The following is a 21,537-nucleotide window of genomic DNA, read 5'->3' on the forward strand; positions in this document are numbered from 1 at the left end:
TAAAAAAAAGTTTGTTTTTTTTTAAAAAAAAAGCTGGTAAATGCAGCACAAACCAGCACAAATCATCGTGGAGCTATCATACGTTTGATTTCACTGTGACACTTTCGTGTGTATTCATAAAGATTATATATATACAGTACACAGTACACGTCATACTGTTTTATTGAATAGCTGTGTACATTGTTAGGATACAGGTAATGTAAGCGGATAAAGAACGGAAGAATAAAGAAAGGACTGAGAGAACAGTGACAAGAACCGATCTTCAACATGACACAATGAGAACACAGTAAAGAACAGGTGACAAAGGAAGAACCGTTACAGGATTTCACGGTAGAACAAAGATGGCGAATGTGTTCAGGTTAAACCACCTTCACCGTAAACCACGGCAGTAGAACACGCTGCAAGATTAAAGATTAAAAATGTAAATAGAAAAAAACAAAAACATATTAGTGAGTAGAAGTACATTTCACCTTTTTTTTTGAAAATTAAATAACGAGTCGTGAATTTACGAGAATAGAGTTATAATATTAGTATAAATATAAAAATAAAAATGACAGACGTCTTTTAAAGTTTGTGATGCCGATGTGACGCTAATGTCTGACACCAATGACTTAAATGTTGTTAATGTACGACTTTAATCTGGTGAGTGTATGATCTGATTGTTGTAAACTTATGACTTTATTCTGATAACTTGGATGGAATTGTGATAAACCTTTTTTTCCATAAACTTCAGCTATGGAAGATCTGTATTGTTTTAAATTTGTGAATTCTATTTTTTTTGTTTCTTTTTTTATATTGATCAGTAATCTATTCAAATAATACAAAGGTTCATGTAAGATCATTTATATACAGTATGTATTACTGTATATATTGCATCAGTAGACCAGGATGCAGAACAAATTGAACAATGGACACATTTAACTACAATATGTTGGATTCACGTTAATGTGTATTTAAAGATGTTTGTTAAAATTGTCTGACTGTTGCAAACATTTGTCCTCAGCCTTTGTGACTAACTGATGTAATTATGATGTATTTAATACTCAGTCTGTTCAGTCTGTTCGAGATGTATTTTTTTGATATTTTTTGGCACTGAGCCTGGGCTTTGTCTGCTACAAGAAAAAAAACACAGCTTCAATCAGAAGTTTGTGTTTAGAGTTCCAAGATGTCACGTAATATATGGCATATGTTTACAGTTCAATATGCAGCGGTGGTAATCCGATCAAAGGAAGTCAGTGCGGTTCAAATTCATGCAGCAGAGATTGAAACGTTGTTTGCAAATATGTGGAAACAGACAGAAAATCCATACAAGTAACATCTGCATCTGAACTGGCCCTGACTTCTCCCCCAGTCCCTGCAGAAGAAGAATACATTATCTGAGTGCTATCAAATGACTGGGACGTCTGACGTCTGACGTCTCATAATGATGAAAGTCACCAGAGCCCTGAACCACACCCTGGACTCTACACCACCGCTGAGGAGTCGTCTCTAGACCAGACTCAGGTCTGGACCTGGAGACAAGTGATCCAAAACAGCTGAGGCCAAAACTCTGAACTCCAGGGTCGGAGAGTAGTTTGAGAACACGACTACGTCACCACGTAGGCAGAGGTAGTTTACTACAATAGTGCCTAAACTATGGTACGTGTACCGCTGCTGGTACTTGGACTCCATCTACTGGAACACAAAAGAATCGTATCCCCATTAAGATAAAGGTACAAGGTGTACTAGTACTCCTTTGTACACTGTGGTTTTGGTCAATAAGTACTCCTGTAACCTCATTAGGAATAAATATCTTTTCTTAGTTTACCACACTTAGCTCGACAGTGTAGGCCTGTGCTGACGTAACTGCTAACTGCTAGTGCTAACAAATAGTTTAGCGTATAAAACTACAGCAACTGAAAGTATTTTTTTCTTCTTAAATGACCAAGTTAAAGCAATTTATTACATAAAAAACTAAAACAAAAGATGACATCTCAAGTGTGGCCAGATGCTAGAGTGTCATGGCCCAGAAATGACCCCCGGGCCAAGAGTTTAGGGTCCCTGGCATACACAGAATAAACAGTGAAACTAAATGGAAACTGAAAAAGGGACATTTGAAAAAAGTAAATAAATGAACATCTCTGGTGGTCACTTGAATTGGACATCAGTAAAAACTTTGGTGAAAGATTTGACAAAACTAGAAAAAGCGACAAAACAGTTTTTTTTATTGCTTTTCATTTTTATTTTGTGGTGGTCACTTGAATTGCACATCAGTAAAAACTTTGGTGAAAGATGTGACAAAACTAGAAAAAGCAACAAAACAGTTTTCTTTTTTATTGCTTTTCATTTTTATTTTTTTTATTATTAGACAAGTTGGTAAGTTCTTTCATCAGAGACTGACATAAGGCTACATGTACGTAGCCAATCTTCGCAGCTGGCTTTGTTGGGTGTTTTCATCGTCGGGCCGCGCAGCATGAAGAGTTCAACAGAGCGCAGCGTGTGCTGGTGTGACAACAGCCACCAACACACCTGACTACTGGCAGATTCCTGAGAGAGTTTGGCTGAGAAACAAGGGACTGGAGATGTGCACAGTACTGTTCACGTGACAGAGCACCCTCCCCCTCCCTAACTCCCCCCCATGAGTGCTTGTTAGGTTTTTACCAGATGTCACAGAGGGCGAACACACTCATTAATGCTGTTGACAGAAACACTGATGTATGACACAACATGATCACTGAAACATGGGTTTAAGGTTTAACATTTCATGATACAGAATTTTTAGTAAGGCCATAAAAATAATAATAGTAAAAAAGAACATTTCCAAATGTAGCAGTTGCTTTTAAACGTCATTCATTGACTTGAGAAATGACTATTATTATTTATAGTTATTTCTATGGATTTTCAGATTCACTGAAACAGAATAAAGAAAAACACAAGGGCACTCCCACAGATCTGGTGGTCTTATGGTCTACTGTATAAGGATAGGATGAATGAACACAGGGGGGATGAAGAAAGCCCTTTAAACTACGACGGTCAAAGGTCAATCAGGATTTTAGTAGCTTCTTCCAAACATGGTGTAGAACTGTGCAGGCTTCTGGCAGTTGATGCACGCCTGCCCAGGCTGCAGGGTCTTCAGTGGGGAGAAGGGGATACAGAGACCCTTTGCTCCCATGGATGGAGCTCCAGCCTCCAGGTCCTGGTCCCTGATTTTTAAAGAAGAAAAAAAACCAAACATTTAAAACAAGTGATGACGAATGTCTTTTTTTTTTAATATGTAGAAACAAATGTGCAGCATCAGGAAATCTCTGAAGCATTTATTTAAATACCGGAGGAATGAAGACAACTTGCTGAAATGTATTTTCATTTTCCGTTCCATCATATTCTTTTGTTGCAAAGTCAACTTTTATTTATATTTAGACTGTTGCTATTTTTACACCTCTTAAAACACGACAAGAAAATAAAACTTTAAAAACTTTACATATCCAGCTCTTGCACAAACACCGTCTAATCTGACTCCTCCTGAAGTCGATACCATCACCAGGCAGTGAGTCACTGTGACCTGTCACAGCAGTGATGCCTCTTCCACTCTCTGGATTAATGCTCATATTTACCCACTACATATCTGATGGACCCTCTGACGTAAAAGGGCTAGAGACTCTGTAGGTGACGTCACATTTACCTCGTGGTGATTTTCTTGATAGAGTCCTCACAGGGAATATCTCCGCAGAACGGGATCTGGACGATCTGTGCAGCAGAACAACAACATTATTAATTCACTCTGGCGGAGAAAAGAAAAAAAAATCTTAAACACATACTGCATGTGGAGTATTTGTCTGTGTGTCACTCACCTTGCCCTGGTCCAACTCTTTCTGGAACTCTTCCATGGAGTGTGCAGCCACCATGTGAGTCGTGAGGTCGTCTGAAGCCCTAGGAAAAAAAACAAAAAACATTTCTGTCTATTAGAGACTCTACGGTAGAAAAGTCACAAAAATCTAGTCTTATCTTTCTTACTTTTTGTACAGGTTGGTCTGGATGTCCTCCAGCATGATGGGCAGCTTCGTCTCCACCTCTGCCTCTGGGATTGTTATTTTTGCACCGGTGTCTCTGCGCACGGCCACACACTGGCGCTGCTGCATGTCTTTGGGCCCCACTTCGAGTCGAATTGGAACTCCCTGTAGAACACAAATAATGAGGTCCAGTGATTATTCCAAAGATTTACATGACATGTGACACCCATCAGTGATTTTTTTTATGCCATTACTGACCTTGAGTTCCCAGTGGTTGAACTTCCATCCTGGGGAGTAGTTCTCTCGGAGGTCAGACTTCACCCTGACGCCCGCCTCCTGCAGCTTCTTCAGGTATTTGCCACACTGGGTTAACAGCGCCTCCTTGTCCTCCTCTGGTAAGGAGGCAGTGATTCCACATGGAATGATGACAACCTGCAGAGGAACACACATTTAAGGTTTTGTTATTTTTCTGTGTGTTTGTCGTTTGTTCTGCTTTCCTTGAAACCTGACAGACATTTATTTTGTTGTCTCTGTGTGGGAAAGTTTGGGGCTGTACCTGAAGGCAGGCGACCCTAGGGGGCAGCACCAGTCCCATGTTGTCTCCGTGGATCATGGTGAGGACACCGATGGTCCTGGTTGTGATTCCCCAGGAGTTTTGGTGGGCATACTCCTTCTCACCAGGTTTCTTTGGATCCTCAAAGATGATCTCAAACATCTTGGAGAAGTTCTGACCCAGATGGTGGGACGTAGCTCCCTGAAGAAGAAACGCCAGAGGTGAGATGACTTGATTTTTCTTTAAAAACATTACAGTTTGTAATTCATGGGGGGGCAGAGAACCTGGATAGCTCTTCCACTTGCAGAGATGAAAGCCTCCACAGTGGTGGTGTAATCTCCTCCTGCAAACTTCTCCTTCTCTGTCTTCCGTCCCCTGACCACGGGGATGGCCAGCAGCTCTTCGTACACCCTGGCGTAGAGCTCCAGGATCTGCATCACCTATTTACCGGGCAACAGTTGATCAGCTTTAGGGATTTAAGAGGACAACCATGTGATGCTCCGTATTGTGCACGACAGCTTTTTTTAAATGCGTCCGTTTTGGTGTGAAATACACGGCACGCCACTGAGGTTTTAGACTCATCATGTCAACATTTTCTAGCATAATTCAACTTCTGTCACCTCTTCAACTGCTTCCTCTCTTGTGGCAAACGCTGAATGTCCTTCCTGCCACAGGAACTCACGAGTCCTCAAGAAGGGTTGGGGGTGTTTAAACTCCCACCTCTGGGGTGAGAGTGAGGGTGCGGGGGAGAGGAGGGGGGACAGAGGAGAAAAAAGACAGGTTTAACCTCCAACAACTGCCTGTAATTATTATTCCCATTTAAACCAATTAGTAAAAAAAAGGAGTTAAAAACAAAACAACAAAGAAAAACCCACTGACCACAACGTTACACCACTGGTTCAGTTTGATGGGCAGGTCTCTGTGGGACTGGACCCATTTTGCGTAAGCTGGATACATGACTGAGAAGAGACGAAGACGAGTGTGAAGTAAACACAGCCAATCAGGTCGACCAATGACAGCGTCAATAAATATATTTGACATTTTGTGGTAAATATATTTTGACATTAGCAAAATAAAATAAAATAGGTACAAATGGCAATTGGGAACGACTGCATTGACATACTGTTGACATACAAATTTGTGATTTTCAGAATCTTCAGAGACTGTGGTCTAATAATTCCCTGCTTTGTGTAAAAATCGCTGGGTGAATGATGTATTTTGTTGTAATAATTCTGTCTTGAATTGTGTGTGTTTTCATGTTCACACCTGTCTCACTGGTTGGTCTGACAGCAATGGGCTCTGCCAGCTCTGTTTTTCCAGACCGGGTTACCCAGGCAACCTGACATGGAAGACAAATCAACGTTTATCAATGCTGTCTTAGAAAAGGAAATAACACTGAATTGTTTTTGATTATCTTTTCTAAACTTCTGTTTCTTCCAACGGTTTAGTCCCAGAAGACACCGTCTTAATTTACCTCTGGAGCAAAGTCTGCGATGTGAGACTTTTCCTTCTCCAGGGCAGCCTGAGAGACAAACATGGGGAAGTAGCAGTTCTCCACTCCCATCTTTTTAATTTCCCGGTCAAAGAAATCCTTGATGGACTCCCAGATGGCGTAGGACCAGGGTCGCAGCACGTAGCAGCCGCTGACATCGTAATACTCGATCATCTCTGCTTTAGTGATAACCTGGAGAACAACAACAACGACACAACGTTACACTGGGTACAACAGTAGGAAGAGTCATGAATGTCATAAAAATCTTGATGGTACACACCTGAGAATACCAGTCAGCCAAGTTCTCCTCCTTCTTGGCCTCCAAGCCCAACCTGAGCAGAAAAGAACAGGTGAGTGTGAAAATGAATAAAAAAAACCAAACAACTTCATGTTAACTATGGACTCCACATCAACACACTGACCTCAGGTCCAGTAAACTCTACAACACACAACTGAAACACAGCCATTTCTAATCAAACCAGCCATGCAAAAGCCAGTTAACACAGACAGAGAAAAACAGGAGGAACAAATAATTTATGTACTTTTAACATTTACAAAAGTATTCACTTTTTGTGGATATTTTCAAATAAAATGTTACTGCTAATTATGCTTATTACTAAACATGAGAATGCAGCCATGTTAGAAACTAAATGACTAACACAATTATGCTAATTACTATTAGCATCTAAACATGAGAATGTAGCCATGTTAGAAACTAAATGACTAACATTAATGTCTCAAACTCAAATGAGCTATGGGACAACGCACACAGCCACCAGGGGGCGACGCTGCCTGATGTTAAACCGTGAACTTGAATAAGATTTACAATACTCTGAGATGGCACTTATTATGACACAGTGCCAACTACAACGCAACTAATAAACAGTGAAGACACTGGGGAAAAAAAGGCAAAATATGAGTCAAGGATATAAATAATTCACTGGAAACAGAGTATTTAAAACAAGTACTGCAGTACAACACAGGCAGCGATTGGAGTTTAGTAACTCTAGCTGACAGCAGCAGCATTACAAAGCCACGGCAACCGTTGACACTCACCAACTCCATTTTAAAAACCATCTTCAGTCAATAACCTACGGTGGCACAGAGTCTCTGCTTCTACTTGGTCCGTCTTCAGTATCCAGGTAAAACCAAGCAGTAAATATTTGGAAAAAAAAAAAAAAAAAAAATTCCGGAACAAAAATTCCGATTCCAGCGTTTTTGCTGTTTACAAACCAACACTAACAGAAGTGTTTTGGTGAAATGACTTCAAATTTACCGAGCTAACGACCTAAATTTATGTATATTAATATTATGTATATTATGTAGCTATTGTGTCTAATGCCACACTACAAGGGTCATGTTTCTCCTGGTAAAGATCTCTTCTTAACTCATAAGAGAAGTGACACAAACAGACAAGCAGCAACAGCAGAGGTGAAGAAACCGGTATGACCTGCTGCCATGGCTTGTGTTTCTGTAAATGTATGCAACTAATACTTCAGATGAACCAGTATTCCTGCCTTTGGCCTTTCTATCAACTGCTTAAAAAAGCCACTATTACTACGCTAAAAGGGACTAGACTCACTGTGGGTTTAGATGTAGAATTGATTTTAGAATACGAGGGGTTATGAGAAGTTTTAATGACAGCCATTATGAATTTACTGGTCAATTTTAAGACAAATTATTAACTGAATGACACTAGATAGTGCAGGGTGAGACAGGAGTTTCACTACCAGCCAGTAAAGTTGTGCTGATGAGACAAAAAGATCATTCAATGAACAAAGATGTAAAAAGAAAAAAAAAATCATTTGTTCCTCATGTTTTCACCTGCAGTAATTTAAATTTTGAAAGTCAGTCTTGATATCCTTGAGGAGCTCCCTTTTTTCACCCTGTGTCCAGCCTCTCACCGTGTTTGTTTCTTGGATCCCTGTCCATCTCCTGCTCCTCCTGCTCCGGCCGATGACTCCTTGCCCTGTCCGCCCTTGTCTCCTTTGCCCTTCTTGCCTCCTCCTCCTCCCTGTTTCTCAGACTTGTTCTCCTTTTCCTTGCGGTTCTTCTCATCTCCACCTGTGCCCCCAGTGGCGGCTACTGGTTTGTATTCCTCTCCTGTGAGATTTTTGTACTTGTTCTTCAGGTCCAGCAGAGTCTTTACTGCTTCATCTACCTGATCCTGAAAACAGAACAATGTGGTTCTCAATTCTGTCATTCTCTGCTGCTGAAAATGTCATAAAGTTAAATATATACATGTTATATATAGTTAATAGTTAAAGCCTGTATAGTTATAAACAGTTATATATAGTTAATAGTTAAAGCCTGACACTGTTTCCTTACCTTTGGAGCCTTCTCAGACTTTAGCTTTCTCACCAGCTCCCCCTGCTGGGCCACTCGTGCAAAAATCTCCTGTGCCTCTGACAACGTGGAGGCCGGTGTAGCTGCCATCGTGGTTGTTTGGGTGGAGGCAGGACTTGCAGGGACTTGAAGTCCTGGTTTGTAATCCTGTCCCGTCTGCTGTTTGAACTCGGCTTTCAGAGTCAACAGCTCCTTTACTGCAGCATCGACCTGATCCTTAAAATGTAAGGAAAAAAAAAAAACACCACACTGTTGAAGCAGCTAACATATGTACCAACCCCCATTCAGACAAAGGCGTTCAAATTCCTTCTAAGCGACCAACTCCCTGAGGGGAAAAGTCAAATCTAGGTCTGTCAACACTTTGTCTTTACTACAGAACAATCTAGAATAAAGGAAAAAAAAACTTGACTCACCTTTGCTGCCTTCTCAGCCTTCAGTTTTCTGACCAACTCTCCTTGTGCAGTAACTTTCTCATAGAGACCGGTAGCAGCAGGGGCGGAGCTGCCTCGGACTGGAGCAGGGGCGGGTGTGGGGGTGGTCTTTTGGACAGGGGCCTCACCGGGTTTGTAATCCTGACCTGTGAGCTGCTTGTACTCTGCCTTCAGGACCAGCAGCTGTTTAACTGCTGCATCTACCTGGTCCTAGAGAACAAATATGAAAAGAAACGGTCACATAACTTTGTTCTTTTTTTTTAAACTTAGTCTTATCAGAATAACAGAAACTTTAACTGTTAACCTAAAGTAGGACTAGGCAGTAGAAATTAGATTATACATTTTGTTTCTTGTTATAAATAAAAATACATTTATATAAAAATATAAATATAATTACGGGTATATTTTTCACATTATAAAAAGTTTTTTTTCAGTTAAGAGCGACAAACGTTTTTTCTTTTTCTTACAACTTTAGAAACACAAGACATCTTACTGGACATTAACAATGTTATTAAAAATAAATTACCCAATAGGACAATTTTTACATTTTAATTAAAACCGAAATCCCAGATTAATTGTAAATTCAGTGTTAGGTGTCAGACCTCTGGTTGCATAAGAGTTCATCTCTTTCATCATCCGACATTTAAAGATACCTTCGGGGCTTTCTCAGACTTCAGCTTCCTCACAGCCTCTCCCTGTTGCGCAACACGCTCATAAAGGCCTGAGGAAGAGGAGGAGGAAGAGGAGGAGGCCACAGGGGAAGGAGAAGGGGAGGAGGTGGTGGTGGTGGTGGCGGTGGGCGGGGCCATTCCTGGTTTACGCTCCTGACCAGTCAGCTTTTTAAACTCTGCCTTTAGGGCGAGGAGCGTCTTCACGGCTCCGTCGATCTGCTCCTGGTACCATCAACAAACCAGCTCATCAACAACACCGTGAGTGGCATGCAAATGGCACAGGGACGTAATTATTTGCCGGACACATGCTCATGGATGTGGGGACGTGAGGGGACGAAACGAAACTACGTCTACAGAAGGACAAATGGGTGGGGCACACAGGGGAGGACTGAACGCACGTTTGTGGATACGAAGGCTGATGGGAAAAACGGACAAGGACGCAAACAGTGAACGGACATGAGGTTGTGACCAGTCAAACGACTGTGTACCTTTGGGGCCTTCTCTGCCTTCAGTTTCCTGACCAGCTCCCCCTGCTGAGTGACACGGGTGTACGGACAAGCGTTGGTGTCGGCTGATGGTTTGGGTTCGGCTGATGGTTTGGGTTCAGCTGGAGCCGGGGTGGGAGGAGCCATACCTGGTTTATAGTCCATACCTGTCTGCTCCTTAAACTGAGCCTAGAGAGACAGAGGAACACACGCTGGAGTCATTCAGAAACATTTTATATAGATTTGCATTTTTCACTTTTGCGTCACAGCTAATGCACCTTCAGAGAAAGCAGCTGCTGAACTGCCTTGTCCACTTCTTCTTTAGGGGCTTTGGCCGTCTTCAGCTGACGGACGGCATCACCCTGAGCTATAATGCTGTGGAAGATGTCAGTGGTTGGGGCAGGGGCAGGAGCAGGGGCAGGAGCTGCAGTTTTTGCAGCCTTGGCAGGTTTGGCAGACTAACGAAAGAAGAAGAAGAGGAATGTGTCTGAGTGAAGCACTTTTATACATACACACTGAAGGAAGTCCAATGTTCTGCATAAATGTCACAAGGTTCAAAGACTAAGATTTTCTTTTAATTTTTGCACTTAGAGTGAAATATATCAGACTAACATGTTTTAAATGCATGGGCAGAATGACATGCAGTGTATATCATCTAATTCCACCTTAAATAGGAATGTTAATTAATCTCAACATATCATGATTAATTCATGGCTACACAGTGATTAATATGATTATAGAATATACATTAAAAAAAATTAGACAAAAGACACTTTTCTTTTTTCCACTTTTCTATGCAAATGTAAATTTCATCCCAAGAACTCACCGTGTTGCTCGATGTTTGGCTCTTGTTCTTGTCCTTGGATCCAGCTGTGGGCATTTCTTTGGTGTGACCATCAGGGATGTAGAGCAGGACACAGGGGCTCTCCTTACAGCTGTTAGGACTACAGACACCCAACAACAACGACAACAACAGTCAGACGGCAGCCAACCAATAGACACAGGTCATTCACACACACACACACACTGTACTCTGCTCCTCACCTGACGGGCTCATAGGGCTCGTCGCAGATGTAATAGCCTCGTCTCTGCAGCTGAATGATGTCACCTTTCTTAAGGCTCTTCAGACAGGGATCTCCCAGCATCTTCTCCTCCGACTGTACAAACAGGACAGTTCTAATGTTAACCTAGAGTCTAGACCAGATCTCCAACTTTCAACATCAAAATAGTCAGTTTATTCCGTGAAGAGCTGCACAAGCCTCTCCGAAAGAGACGTCAAGTTTTTGATAACTGACAACACATTTCAGCACCTCTGCTGTGGACAGCAACCTCACTGTCATGCAGCAGGAGAGTGAAATTTACAGCGCATGTGAACGAATAAAAGCCAAAGAGCCACAGGTCGCTGACCCCTAGACTCTAGACCAAATGAAAGGGTACTGTATTCACAAGCGTGTCCCACAGACCTTGCTGTTCTTGTTGATGTAGTCTTTGAAGTCGTCGTCTTTAGTGATGACAGCTTTGTTGATGAGCGGCTGGTAGTTGATGCAGATGGTGTGCACCAGTGGAGCGCTTTTCGTTTCGGCCAGCCAGGTGATCTTTGTGGTCTTCTTGTAGTCCGTGTTCTCCAGGTTCAGACGAGCCTCCAAGGAAACCACCTTACCGTCGGCCCCTCTGATTGGTGGAAAAAGAAATTAGTAAAGATTAGTAAAATTAGTAAGGAAAAAAAACATGATTATTTTAATGGAAAGATCAATGAGCCTTTGTTGTTTTGCAACACTGTTCTTTTGTGGTGTGCTAATTGTTTAAGTTTCATGTGACAGCCACTGTCTTCAAACGTGACAGCACGTGATTGCTAACGTCAGGGATCAGCTGACCCATCGCAGGACGTACTTGTTGATCTTGGTGATGATGAGGTTTCCCCAGTTAATGAACGTGACCACCTCGCCCTCGGACAGAGTCTCAGCGTCCGCACCTTCGATCAGAACTCTGGGACTGAACCAAACCTCCTTCATGCCAACGTCTGTGTTCTAGATATGAAAAAAAAAGTAAATAAATTAAAAGGTAAAAAATCATTCAAATAAATACGAGTTTGCAGTGAAGGCAGTAGGAGAGTCCACTCACTTTAGGGTGTTTGGCCACTTCCTTCATCTGTTCTACAGCCTCCGGGACAAACACAGGAACAGAATAGGAGGCAGACAGAGCCGTGAATCTGGGCGCCACTGGATCAATGACCTAACACACACACACACACGAGAAGAAAAAACAACAAGGTGTAAATTAAAGAGAAAATAATGATTTTGGCACATGAAAAAAAAAAATTCAGAAAATGATGCAGCTTCAATAAAAAAAACTGAAAAATGAACTGAACTGAAAAGCGCAAATAATAGAGAAACAAGCTGATAGAAAACAGCTGACTGCATGTGTGAAGCTTGTTAGCTTGCAAAAATAATATATATACTGTATATATATTTAGCCGTTTGTTCAAGTCTCCATCTTTCCACCATTTTACCAGCCAGTCTGATTTTGTTGGACGTATTTTACCTTTAAATGTTGAAGAATTATAACCATTTATTGTACATTAGTTCAACGCATAAAGCCTATATTTAAACCTCTTAGGATGATGCTGAGAAAAAAAAAATCTCAGTTTCCTGCTCAGAAGGTTTACCTGGAGGTTGAGGGTGAAGACAAGGGGATGTGGGGCAAATCATGAAGTGAGTGGGGCTCATTTTGCACAGGAAACAAATGTTGTCATCTTTTATGACCAAAGAAAAATTAAGTCAATGTAATGCTTTCAAAACTCAAAAAATTTTTGAAATTTGCCGTTGTGATTACAATATTATAAAAATAAAACGAATGGTGTCACGAGTTGACGTGAAAAATGATCAGGAAAAACAGAGACAACAGGGAGAGCTTTGAAGTTTGAAAAAAAATAGTCACATGTAGCAAAACTAAAGGCTTTTTCAGCATTCCTCTGACATAGTCACTGACATACTCAGCTTTTTTTGAGAGGCTCACTCTACATGTATTTAATTTTCAGTTATCCCACAGCTGCTGTCTGTCTTTATGCTGGACTCTGAAAATTAATTTACTGTACAGAAATCAAATTAAACAAAATCCAAAAAAGTGGACAAAAAGTAGATAAAATGACCTTTGACCTAGCAGAAAAACACAGATCTGACACCAGGCCCATGGAAACAACACTTCCCGAATCCAAACCCACCTCTCAGGTGTTTTTACCAAAATCATTGAAGACTGAACTCAGTTTTCACCCAGAAGTATTTTCTTGACTGTTATTGGGGTTTTTAACAAGGTGTCTTTCTCATGCACAACTGTTTCTTTTATTGTGATACTTGGCCTTTTGGTGATGTTTGATTGACAACAATATAAAAAGAAAGGTGAGAATTTACTGTATGTTTACATACAGAGAAGGAAATGTACAGTACTCTCATGTACAGTACTCTCATATGCAGTACTCTGGCTAAATTACTTGCGTGGCTGGTAAAATAGTTAGGGCTGCGTTACAGATAAACCAGCCATGGTTAAAGCCGAGGTGGGGAATGGGTGAAAATGAAAAAGACGAAGAGTAGAGAGGAGGTGGCGGAGCTAGTGGAGGAGCAGGAGGAGGTGGTAGACGTGGAGGAGAAGTACCTTCACACAGCTAACTGGCAGCTTGGAAACAGAAAAGTGAGATGCTGTTTAATGTCAGATATAAAACAAAGGTCGGGAGGAAGGGGAAGAGAAAAGAGGGGACAAACCGTAGAGGAACATTTACACAGAATGGACCATTGACCCTTTCCACAAAACATTTTTTAAATAATTTTTTTTCTGGGATGTAATTTAAAGGGTTTGTTGTCTGACATTTAAAAGCATCAACACATCAAATATAATCTGATATAAATCTCATCCCAGATCTTTTAAAGAAAAAAAAAAAAAATTTAAATTTTGAGTAGTAAAAAAATGGACAGCATTCAAATGTCTGGAGAGGGCAGGGAAGAAGCAGGTTAGTTTTACATGCAGCTCTGAGCTCCTGTACTACAACAAAAAGAAAAAACCTCAAGAAAAAAAAGAGAGGAAAAAATGATCTTCGTTTTAACCACATCTCTTCGTGGCTCAGGGATGAAGCAGCGAGTGCCAACACACACACGTAAGCAACGGGGTGACAGCACAACATGAAAAACAAAGTGTATGAGTGTGAGTGTGTGTGTGAGCGGACATGAAATGAAATGTCTTCTTTAGTTGGTAAGGGTTTCTTCCACTTCTGTTATAAGTGATGGTGGATGGATGAGTGTCAGGGGAGAATGAGGCAAATGAGAAGTGTAAACAAAAACAAAAGAAAAACACGAGGAAGAAGCAGGAAGGAAGCCATGCCAGCGCTGAAACCAAAGGCTCTGAAACTCTCATGTACACGGGCTGCAGAATCCTGGTGGAACTACACTTGCATGCAGCACAGTTTAATTCTGATCCATAAAGAGTCTGGGTGTAAAATGTTTCCAAAGCAACATTTGTTCATCTATCGTTGACATCATCATCAGTGAGTTTGCTGTAATTCAGTCCAATTTTAAAAAGCAAAATTAATTCTTCACAAATTAGGGAGGCAGGTTTTAACACTAATGTGTCCCGGTGACTAAAGAAAAAATGTTGGTTGCAATGACAGTCGTATGGACACATCTTTGTTGTTAATAACCTTCATAAGGTTTTTAAAGGGTTATTGCAAGACCAGTGAAAGCAGCACACAGATACAATGGTTCAACAGACACCGACTAGAAGTAAATGCATTGAGTTATACTTCTGCAAATACATTGTCTTTATGGTTTTTCAAAGTCATTTGAAGGTAAAGACTTGCTCCACATGAGGAGAACCTACCTTCTTATTAAAGGCCCAGATCTTGTCCCACTCCATGTTCACCACAGACCTGGATCCTCCCTGGAGAAGAAGGGAAATATATGGGAAAAGTCAATCATTTTAATAATACATAAAGAAAGTAATGGCCATATTTTAATTTAATATTGTGACCTAAAAACATTAGAGTGCTGTGCTCACGGAGGACACGTCATTAGCTTCATATTAAAGTTTGGCAGAAACACATTACAGTGCTGTGCTCATGGAGGACATGTCATTAGCTTCATATTAAAGTTTGGCAACATATGCTATTTATCTTTATTTGGTTTAAATTATCTCCAAGCTTTGATAAAACAAAACCAAAAACTAGATCAACATTTTCATGAAAAAAAATCACTTCTGTATTATAAATTAAAAGACAGTTTTATAGAACTTTAAATGAACTTCCGTTGCTGTTTTAAAGACGTGTTCACGGCCGACAGACTCACCTGAGCAGCAATGAACTGTTTCAGACCCTCCACGGTCATTCCTCTCCTCAGGACTCCTCTGACGGTGGGGAACCGGGGGTCGTCCCTGATGGATGGAGGTGAGAGTCAGAGGAGAACACCAGGAAGGAGATAAAAAAGTGTAAAAAAATGACATGTGAACTCACCATCCATCGACGTACCCCTGGTCCACAAACCAGGTCAGCTTCCTCTTGGACAACACGGTGTTGTTGAGGTTGAGTCGGGCGTACTCCCAGATGTAGGGTTTCCTGAGGCGCAGGGCTTCGATGATCCAGTAGAACTGCTCGTCGCGATCGTGGTACTCGGTGGTCCTGAGAGCGTGGGTCACACCCTCCAAGCTGTCCACAATCGGGCAGGCAAAGTCATAGGTGGGGTAGACGCTGCAAACAAAGACATAGGATAATTTCAGTATTGAATTCTTTATAATTCGGAATAAAGTATATGTAACAAGCAGCAGTTGTTGTTGCGTGACTGTATAAAATATGGATCATAAGGATTTGATGTTTATTTTGGAATCCAAGCGTGGGCCGGATTGGATGATTTGGTGGACCAGATTTGGCCCACGGGCTGGAAGTTCGCAATCGCTGCAGTATAGGTAGACCAGAGTTTTTTTCCAGATTGTGAAATATTTCAAACTGAAGGCAATGCCATGAAAACTAAGTCAGTTACTTGAAGGTCTTTCCGGTGCGGGGGTGGCTCTGGGTTTTGCAGCGGTACAGGGTGGGGTCTCTCATGCAGCCGTTGTTGGAGTTCATGTCCATCTTGGCTCTCATGCAGCAGGTCTGACCAAACTCTGTTCCAGCTTTCATCTCTGCCCACATCTTCCTGTTCTTCTCCAGAGCTACAGAGGAGACATTCCATGTCATTATTTTTACCAAAGCTCCGCCGTCTGCATGGTGAGGAGACACGTTTCCCACTGAGCTTACTGTTATTTCTGCACTGGGACTCGGCGCGCTGCTCCCTCTCCTGCTTCATCTGCTCAGGTGGGGTGTTGTCAATGTAGGCCTTGCCCTCAGTGAGCAGCTGTTCAGCAAACTCCATTATTTTGGGAAAATGGTCACTAGTGTAGGTGAACTGGTCAGGATGGATCTGGAGCATGGCAACATCTTCCAGGATCACCTGGACAGAAGAAAGAAAACAGGTTTAGACTTTAGTAAAATCTTTTTTTTTTTTTTCTCCTTCTTGCTCCGAGTTCGTCACCTTCTCAAAGTCTTCCTTTTCCTTCTCTGGGTTGGTGTCATCAAAGCGCATGATCAGCTTGCCCTTGAATGTGAGCTGGTAATGCTGGTTGAGCAGAGCAGCCTTTGCGTGGCCAATGTGCAGGTATCTACAGGAAAAGGTTTTGGTTTACAAAAGACAGAGGCAGAATAAACTACAACAAAAAAGACAATTAAAATAAGTTGAACATGTAAAAGAGAGTAATAACAGAAATTATAAACAAATAAATAAATTCTGTAATCTACATTACTGCTGCACATATTGTTGTGCCATTGCCCAGGAATGAACCAAAACTCACCCACTGGCCTCAGGTGGGAATCGAACCACCACCTTGCCCATTTCAGCTCCTGGCAAATCCACAAACTTTCCTAAATCCTGCTTCTTCTCGCTTGTCTAGATAAAGACATGTAGTTAGTTTTACTCTTAATTCACAATACTATCAAGAATTATATTATATTGTCACCGGTGCCATTAAATGTTTAATTCTTCAACTACCTGTACATGTATTACTTAGTTTTGTCTCTAGCTTCCATTCAAGAATGATGCATTCAAATCTTGACCAATTTAGCTTCCATTTAAGAATGATGCATTCAAATCTTGACCAACTTGTTGTAAAATTAACTTATAAAAGTTAAACTCACTTGCGATTTGTTGCCTGCTGCTGTCTTAGCGCTGTACTTGTTGCTCACAGCAGAGAAGGGAACCTGGGAGCTGAGGAAGTAAAACCAACGACTGACGTGGGAAAAGGTTTTTCCTTCGCTCTGCCAATCCTTGTGACCTGCGATTGGAGGACGGACAATCTGTGATTTAACTATTCACCTGTTGAACGCTAGAAGAAGATCTTAGCTAAATCACAGTTTCACACGGCACGATTTTTAGTCAAGAATCCAGTCGATGCAAGTCATGTCCAATCGCGTGACTGAAAGTGAAATGTTGAAAGACAGAGCACACAGGAAAACACTGACACAGCCGTTCTGTGCCACAGCCTCAATCTCATTTCCAGTAAGTAACGGACAAGTACTAAAAACTGGAGACCAGCATCTTTCAGCCTCCAGCATCATCTAATCAAAGAAAGTACTTAGACAACCAGGGCTGAAGCCAAACCGCAATTAGAAATACAGAAAGACATTCTGATAAAATATAGTTTTCTGATAAGTGATCCAATAGTTGAAAGCATGCTTTCTAATGTAAGATAAATAGTGTTTCTTTGACTGTGAAAGTGAGAAATCCTGTATAGAAATATAAATGTACTCACCCTTCAGGGCAGCCCAAACAGAGATATCAGCCAGGGTGATGACATGTCCCACCAGGAAGGTCCGCAGGGACAGGGCTTTGTCCAGTTCCACCAGCGCCTCAGTCAAACCAGCTTGACCACACAGACGACGAGCACTGAACTCCAACCAGTGGTCAACCTTGGAAGTACAGGTGCAGGACAAATGAGTTAGCAGTTAATGATGGATGATGAATCAATAGGTAACTATTAAACTATTACTACGCAGTTGAGTGAAGAAGAAAATAGAAAATGCTATAAATTCCCAGAATGCATTTCATGGGAACATGCTCTGCATTAATTAGCCTTAGCTGTTACAGTGCTAATAATGAGTAAAACACAAAATAAAAATATTCCTTTAAGAAACAAAGCTCATCTATATTAAAATACATGATAAACAAAATCAATTAAAACATGTTTCTCTTAATCACTGCTCTGGCAGACGTACGTATATTTGTGTGCACATATTTTAAAATAAATATGAAAAATACATATATCATTAACATACACACCTCAGTCTGCTCCATCATGTTGGTTCCGTACAGGCCAAGAGCAGGAGCCACACGAGCCAAGTACCGGCTGATAGAGTTGGTGTCATTGAACTCAATAGCACTGAGTGATGAAAGAGAACAAAAACAACAGAAAAATCAAGAGAAAGTTGCACATCCCCTGATATTGATCAAAATAAATGGCTTGGACAACATTAGTGATAGTGTACATACTCAGAGACATGAAGGTGGTTGTCTTTTCCCTCTTCCACTGACACTTGAACGCTGCTCTTCACATGCTCAGCAGCCAGAAGGGCTCCTGAAGAACAACACTGTTAGTCAGCCTATGCTGTAATTATGGATAAAAACAAAAGGAAAGGCTGAGCTGCTTCACCCAGTTTAAGTCTGGGCCTGTAACATGTTCATAAATGTCTGATAGCTTTTTTAAAAAAAAAAAAAAAACCAAAACAAGCAATGTTTTTCTATCAGATCGACAAGCTGTTCAACTGGTCTGGTCACATTATTGCTATTGTTCCTCCTGCTGTCTTGTTCTTCATACATATGTTATTCAGTGATGCGTTTACCTTTTAATTTTTCTTCTTTATTTATTTTCTAAATATTATATTAAATGTGTTCAATGTATACAATAAAAACACAAAAAGTAAGCATACCATAAGTATTGTTCTTGAATTTCTAAATTACAACGTGGTTTAAAAATAATAAATGACATTTACCCCAAAAATGTACCAAATGTGCATTGTGACTGTGTGTCTTGTGTCCTGTGTGAAGAATATATACCCACTCCCCGCCCACCTCTCCACGTTTCACGGTCCTTGCATCAGCCTGCCGCGTTCACTGCAAACGCAGCACGGCGCTGTCATTTATCCCTGACAGTTTGTGTACACACGTTTCAGGACAAATGCAAAATAAATCAACACACCACTTTCTAATATACTAATCCCCCCACTTGTGTTATTTAATTATACGCAACGTTTAGTGTGTATGAAGTTAAACGAGGCTCGGTGACGTGATTTGCTCAGACAAGCCTGTCGGTGCTTTGTGAAGCGGTGTTTTGGACATTCGTTGAAGTTCACAGACTCCTCACGTGCATTTAACTGACACAAAATGAATTCCATACACACAGTTTGACTTGTAATACATCGATGAAGGTTAACGGCTAACATCACTATGAAACGTTAACATATAGTTAACGTAATTATTGCTGTTTTGATGCCACGGCAACATGCTAGCTGGTGTTAGCCACATACTGCCATGAGCCGCCGGCTTGACGTGTTAGGTAACAAACCCACCCCACCACGAGCACGCTGTCCAAACAGTTCTAAATCATATATAGGTCAAGAGACAGGCGCCGCTGTACTGCAAAATAAACTTTAGTATTGTTTCTATATTTGGTCCAATATTCCATGTTTATGCCTCGGCTTTATAATTCGACTCACTGGAACAAAAATATTTAAAGGTAATTATAAATATTAAACTTTTTTTTAAACTATTTTGTCCTGCTTTGTTGGCAGTCCACTGCTTTAACACTATGACAGCAAGCAAATATGTATGAACAGAAACATACAAAACAGTGACTGGAACGGTTTAGCCTTCAGTTTCATTTCATGTCATTTATTGGCTGACACATAGCAAGAGCCTAACTATAGCCTCCTGTCATCGGCAGCTCACATGCTCAAAACACTGTTCACTCCTCACGACTCACTAATTTTAACTCACCGAGAGGCGGATTGGTTCTGTTGATGACGAGATTTAAGGCCATAGTGTGAAATTGTTCTTACACACAGCCGGTGAAACCTGTTTACTGCTAAACACAGGAACGAGCAAAAGTCTGCAGACTGACTAAGTGAAAGGAACACTCCGTCCAGACCACACCACCAACAGTTCACAGCCAGAAAAGACCGGAACTCAGATGTTTTCTATGATCGTTTTCATCAAGGTTCACAAAAGAGAATCAGATACAACACCGCCTCCTACCGCACAGGAGGACAAATAGATACAGAAAATATAAATCGGTAGATCGTGTTCATTCTATTCACAGTGCTCCGTGTTCAATATACACACTATCAACGACACTACTGTTGGGGTCAAAACGTGCTCACAAAACGTACATGAAAACATTTTGGGGTCAGAAAAAATCCTAGTGCAACAGAAGGGTTTACAGTATATAGGTTCACTAGTATTTTTTCTACGGTTTATTTCTATAGTAGAAACCAGAAAAAACGAGAAAAAGAATCACATCTTCCATGATACTCACTAATACGAAATGAAAATAAAATTGTCCCACTCCATCTTAAATAATTTTGAGATAATTTTGGAGACGGAATGGTTATCTATGGAACTTCAGGAGAAACGCTGCCTGTTCCTCTCCGGACACATTCTCCCCGCCCACCCCGAGAGGTATAGTGTGTTGTTATCGAAGTCTGATCAGAGGTGGACTTAATCGACTCTTTGCTGCTATTTCTTTTTAAGTGGTAATGCAGAAAAAGAAAACTCACACCATTGCCACTTAGGAAATGCATACTGATTTATTTACGTTTTATGTATTTGCATGCTTAAACTGTATATGATCTAGGTTGATGCTTTATTTTTAGGTAGGTTGTTTAACGCTTGCAGTGAAAGGTTTTTTCTATAATTGATTAGTTGTTTCATAGATATGCATAATGTTTTTAATACCTAACTTTTGCATCAAGTCTGGTTTTATGGAGAATTGTTCCATAATGTTGATGGAACCGGAATATAATATATAATATATATATGTGCAATTATTATACTAACAATTCATTATTTTGGTAATTAATTTATATGTGCGTTTGTTTAACAAAATACGTATGCAAAAATTATAATTTATGGGAGTTTTGCAAGTCGTGTAATTTGCATGTGCCTTGTAGTGATCCCACAAAGGACGATATTTGTAGGACAGCATTGATATCTTAACAGGTTTAGTGGTTCTTTTAGGAACCAATTAGGCAGTACCTCGTTATAGGTGTTTTGGCTTTAATTCAGATGGACATGAAAACTTTGGACTGGTTAAGGTTTGAAACTGTAACTATTTTATTATTTTCATAGGTTTATTTTTTTCAATAGTTTAAGGCATAAAATGCAGAAAAAGTGGTTTTACTCCGTGGTCCTCAATACTGTTAAATCACATGTCTGTACTTTGTTTTTCTGCTCAGACATGTCTCAGGACAGTCAACATGGCAAGTGGACCATCTCCAGCAGCGAAGATGAGGA

The 21,537-nt window shown here is 40.8% G+C and overlaps 2 protein-coding genes across 3 annotated transcripts in view; one reads left to right on the forward strand and one right to left on the reverse strand.

Moving 5' to 3' along the window:
- Positions 1-2,299: 2,299 nt before the first annotated feature.
- eprs1 (glutamyl-prolyl-tRNA synthetase 1) lies at positions 2,300-20,065 on the reverse strand. Of its 2 annotated transcripts, XM_008310793.3 has the most exons (35): positions 20,023-20,065; positions 18,520-18,604; positions 18,310-18,409; positions 17,783-17,939; positions 17,169-17,305; positions 16,826-16,920; positions 16,510-16,636; positions 16,236-16,428; positions 15,979-16,150; positions 15,456-15,689; positions 15,292-15,376; positions 14,828-14,887; positions 12,086-12,196; positions 11,855-11,991; positions 11,428-11,635; positions 11,009-11,121; positions 10,791-10,908; positions 10,243-10,422; positions 9,968-10,153; positions 9,462-9,701; positions 8,791-9,018; positions 8,360-8,593; positions 7,936-8,198; positions 6,312-6,363; positions 6,014-6,223; positions 5,806-5,878; positions 5,419-5,498; positions 5,160-5,261; positions 4,824-4,979; positions 4,543-4,740; positions 4,245-4,418; positions 3,991-4,151; positions 3,828-3,906; positions 3,659-3,723; positions 2,300-3,182 (listed from the first exon to the last, which is right to left on the reverse strand). In XM_008310793.3, exons 1-35 carry the CDS (start codon positions 20,063-20,065, stop codon positions 3,032-3,034), a joined length of 5,007 nt encoding a protein of 1,668 aa, XP_008309015.1. In that variant the 3' UTR covers positions 2,300-3,031. The 2 variants fall into 2 exon arrangements, with proteins under 2 accessions (XP_008309015.1, XP_024911474.1); XM_025055706.1 differs by lacking the exon at positions 9,462-9,701.
- Positions 20,066-20,445: 380 nt separating this feature from the next.
- The window catches only part of tdp1 (tyrosyl-DNA phosphodiesterase 1), a 5,912-nt gene continuing 4,820 nt past the window's right edge, over positions 20,446-21,537 (forward strand). Inside the window, 3 exon segments of the mRNA XM_008310805.2 lie at positions 20,446-20,703; positions 21,480-21,533; positions 21,536-21,537. The exon segment at positions 21,536-21,537 is cut by the window's right edge and continues 526 nt beyond it. Of these exon segments, the coding sequence (XP_008309027.2) occupies positions 21,482-21,533; positions 21,536-21,537 (54 nt within the window). The 5' untranslated portion in view covers positions 20,446-20,703; positions 21,480-21,481.

This window comes from Cynoglossus semilaevis, chromosome 5, assembly GCF_000523025.1.
Source record: "Cynoglossus semilaevis isolate Cse_v1.0 chromosome 5, Cse_v1.0, whole genome shotgun sequence".
Taxonomy (NCBI): Eukaryota; Metazoa; Chordata; class Actinopteri; order Pleuronectiformes; family Cynoglossidae; genus Cynoglossus; species Cynoglossus semilaevis.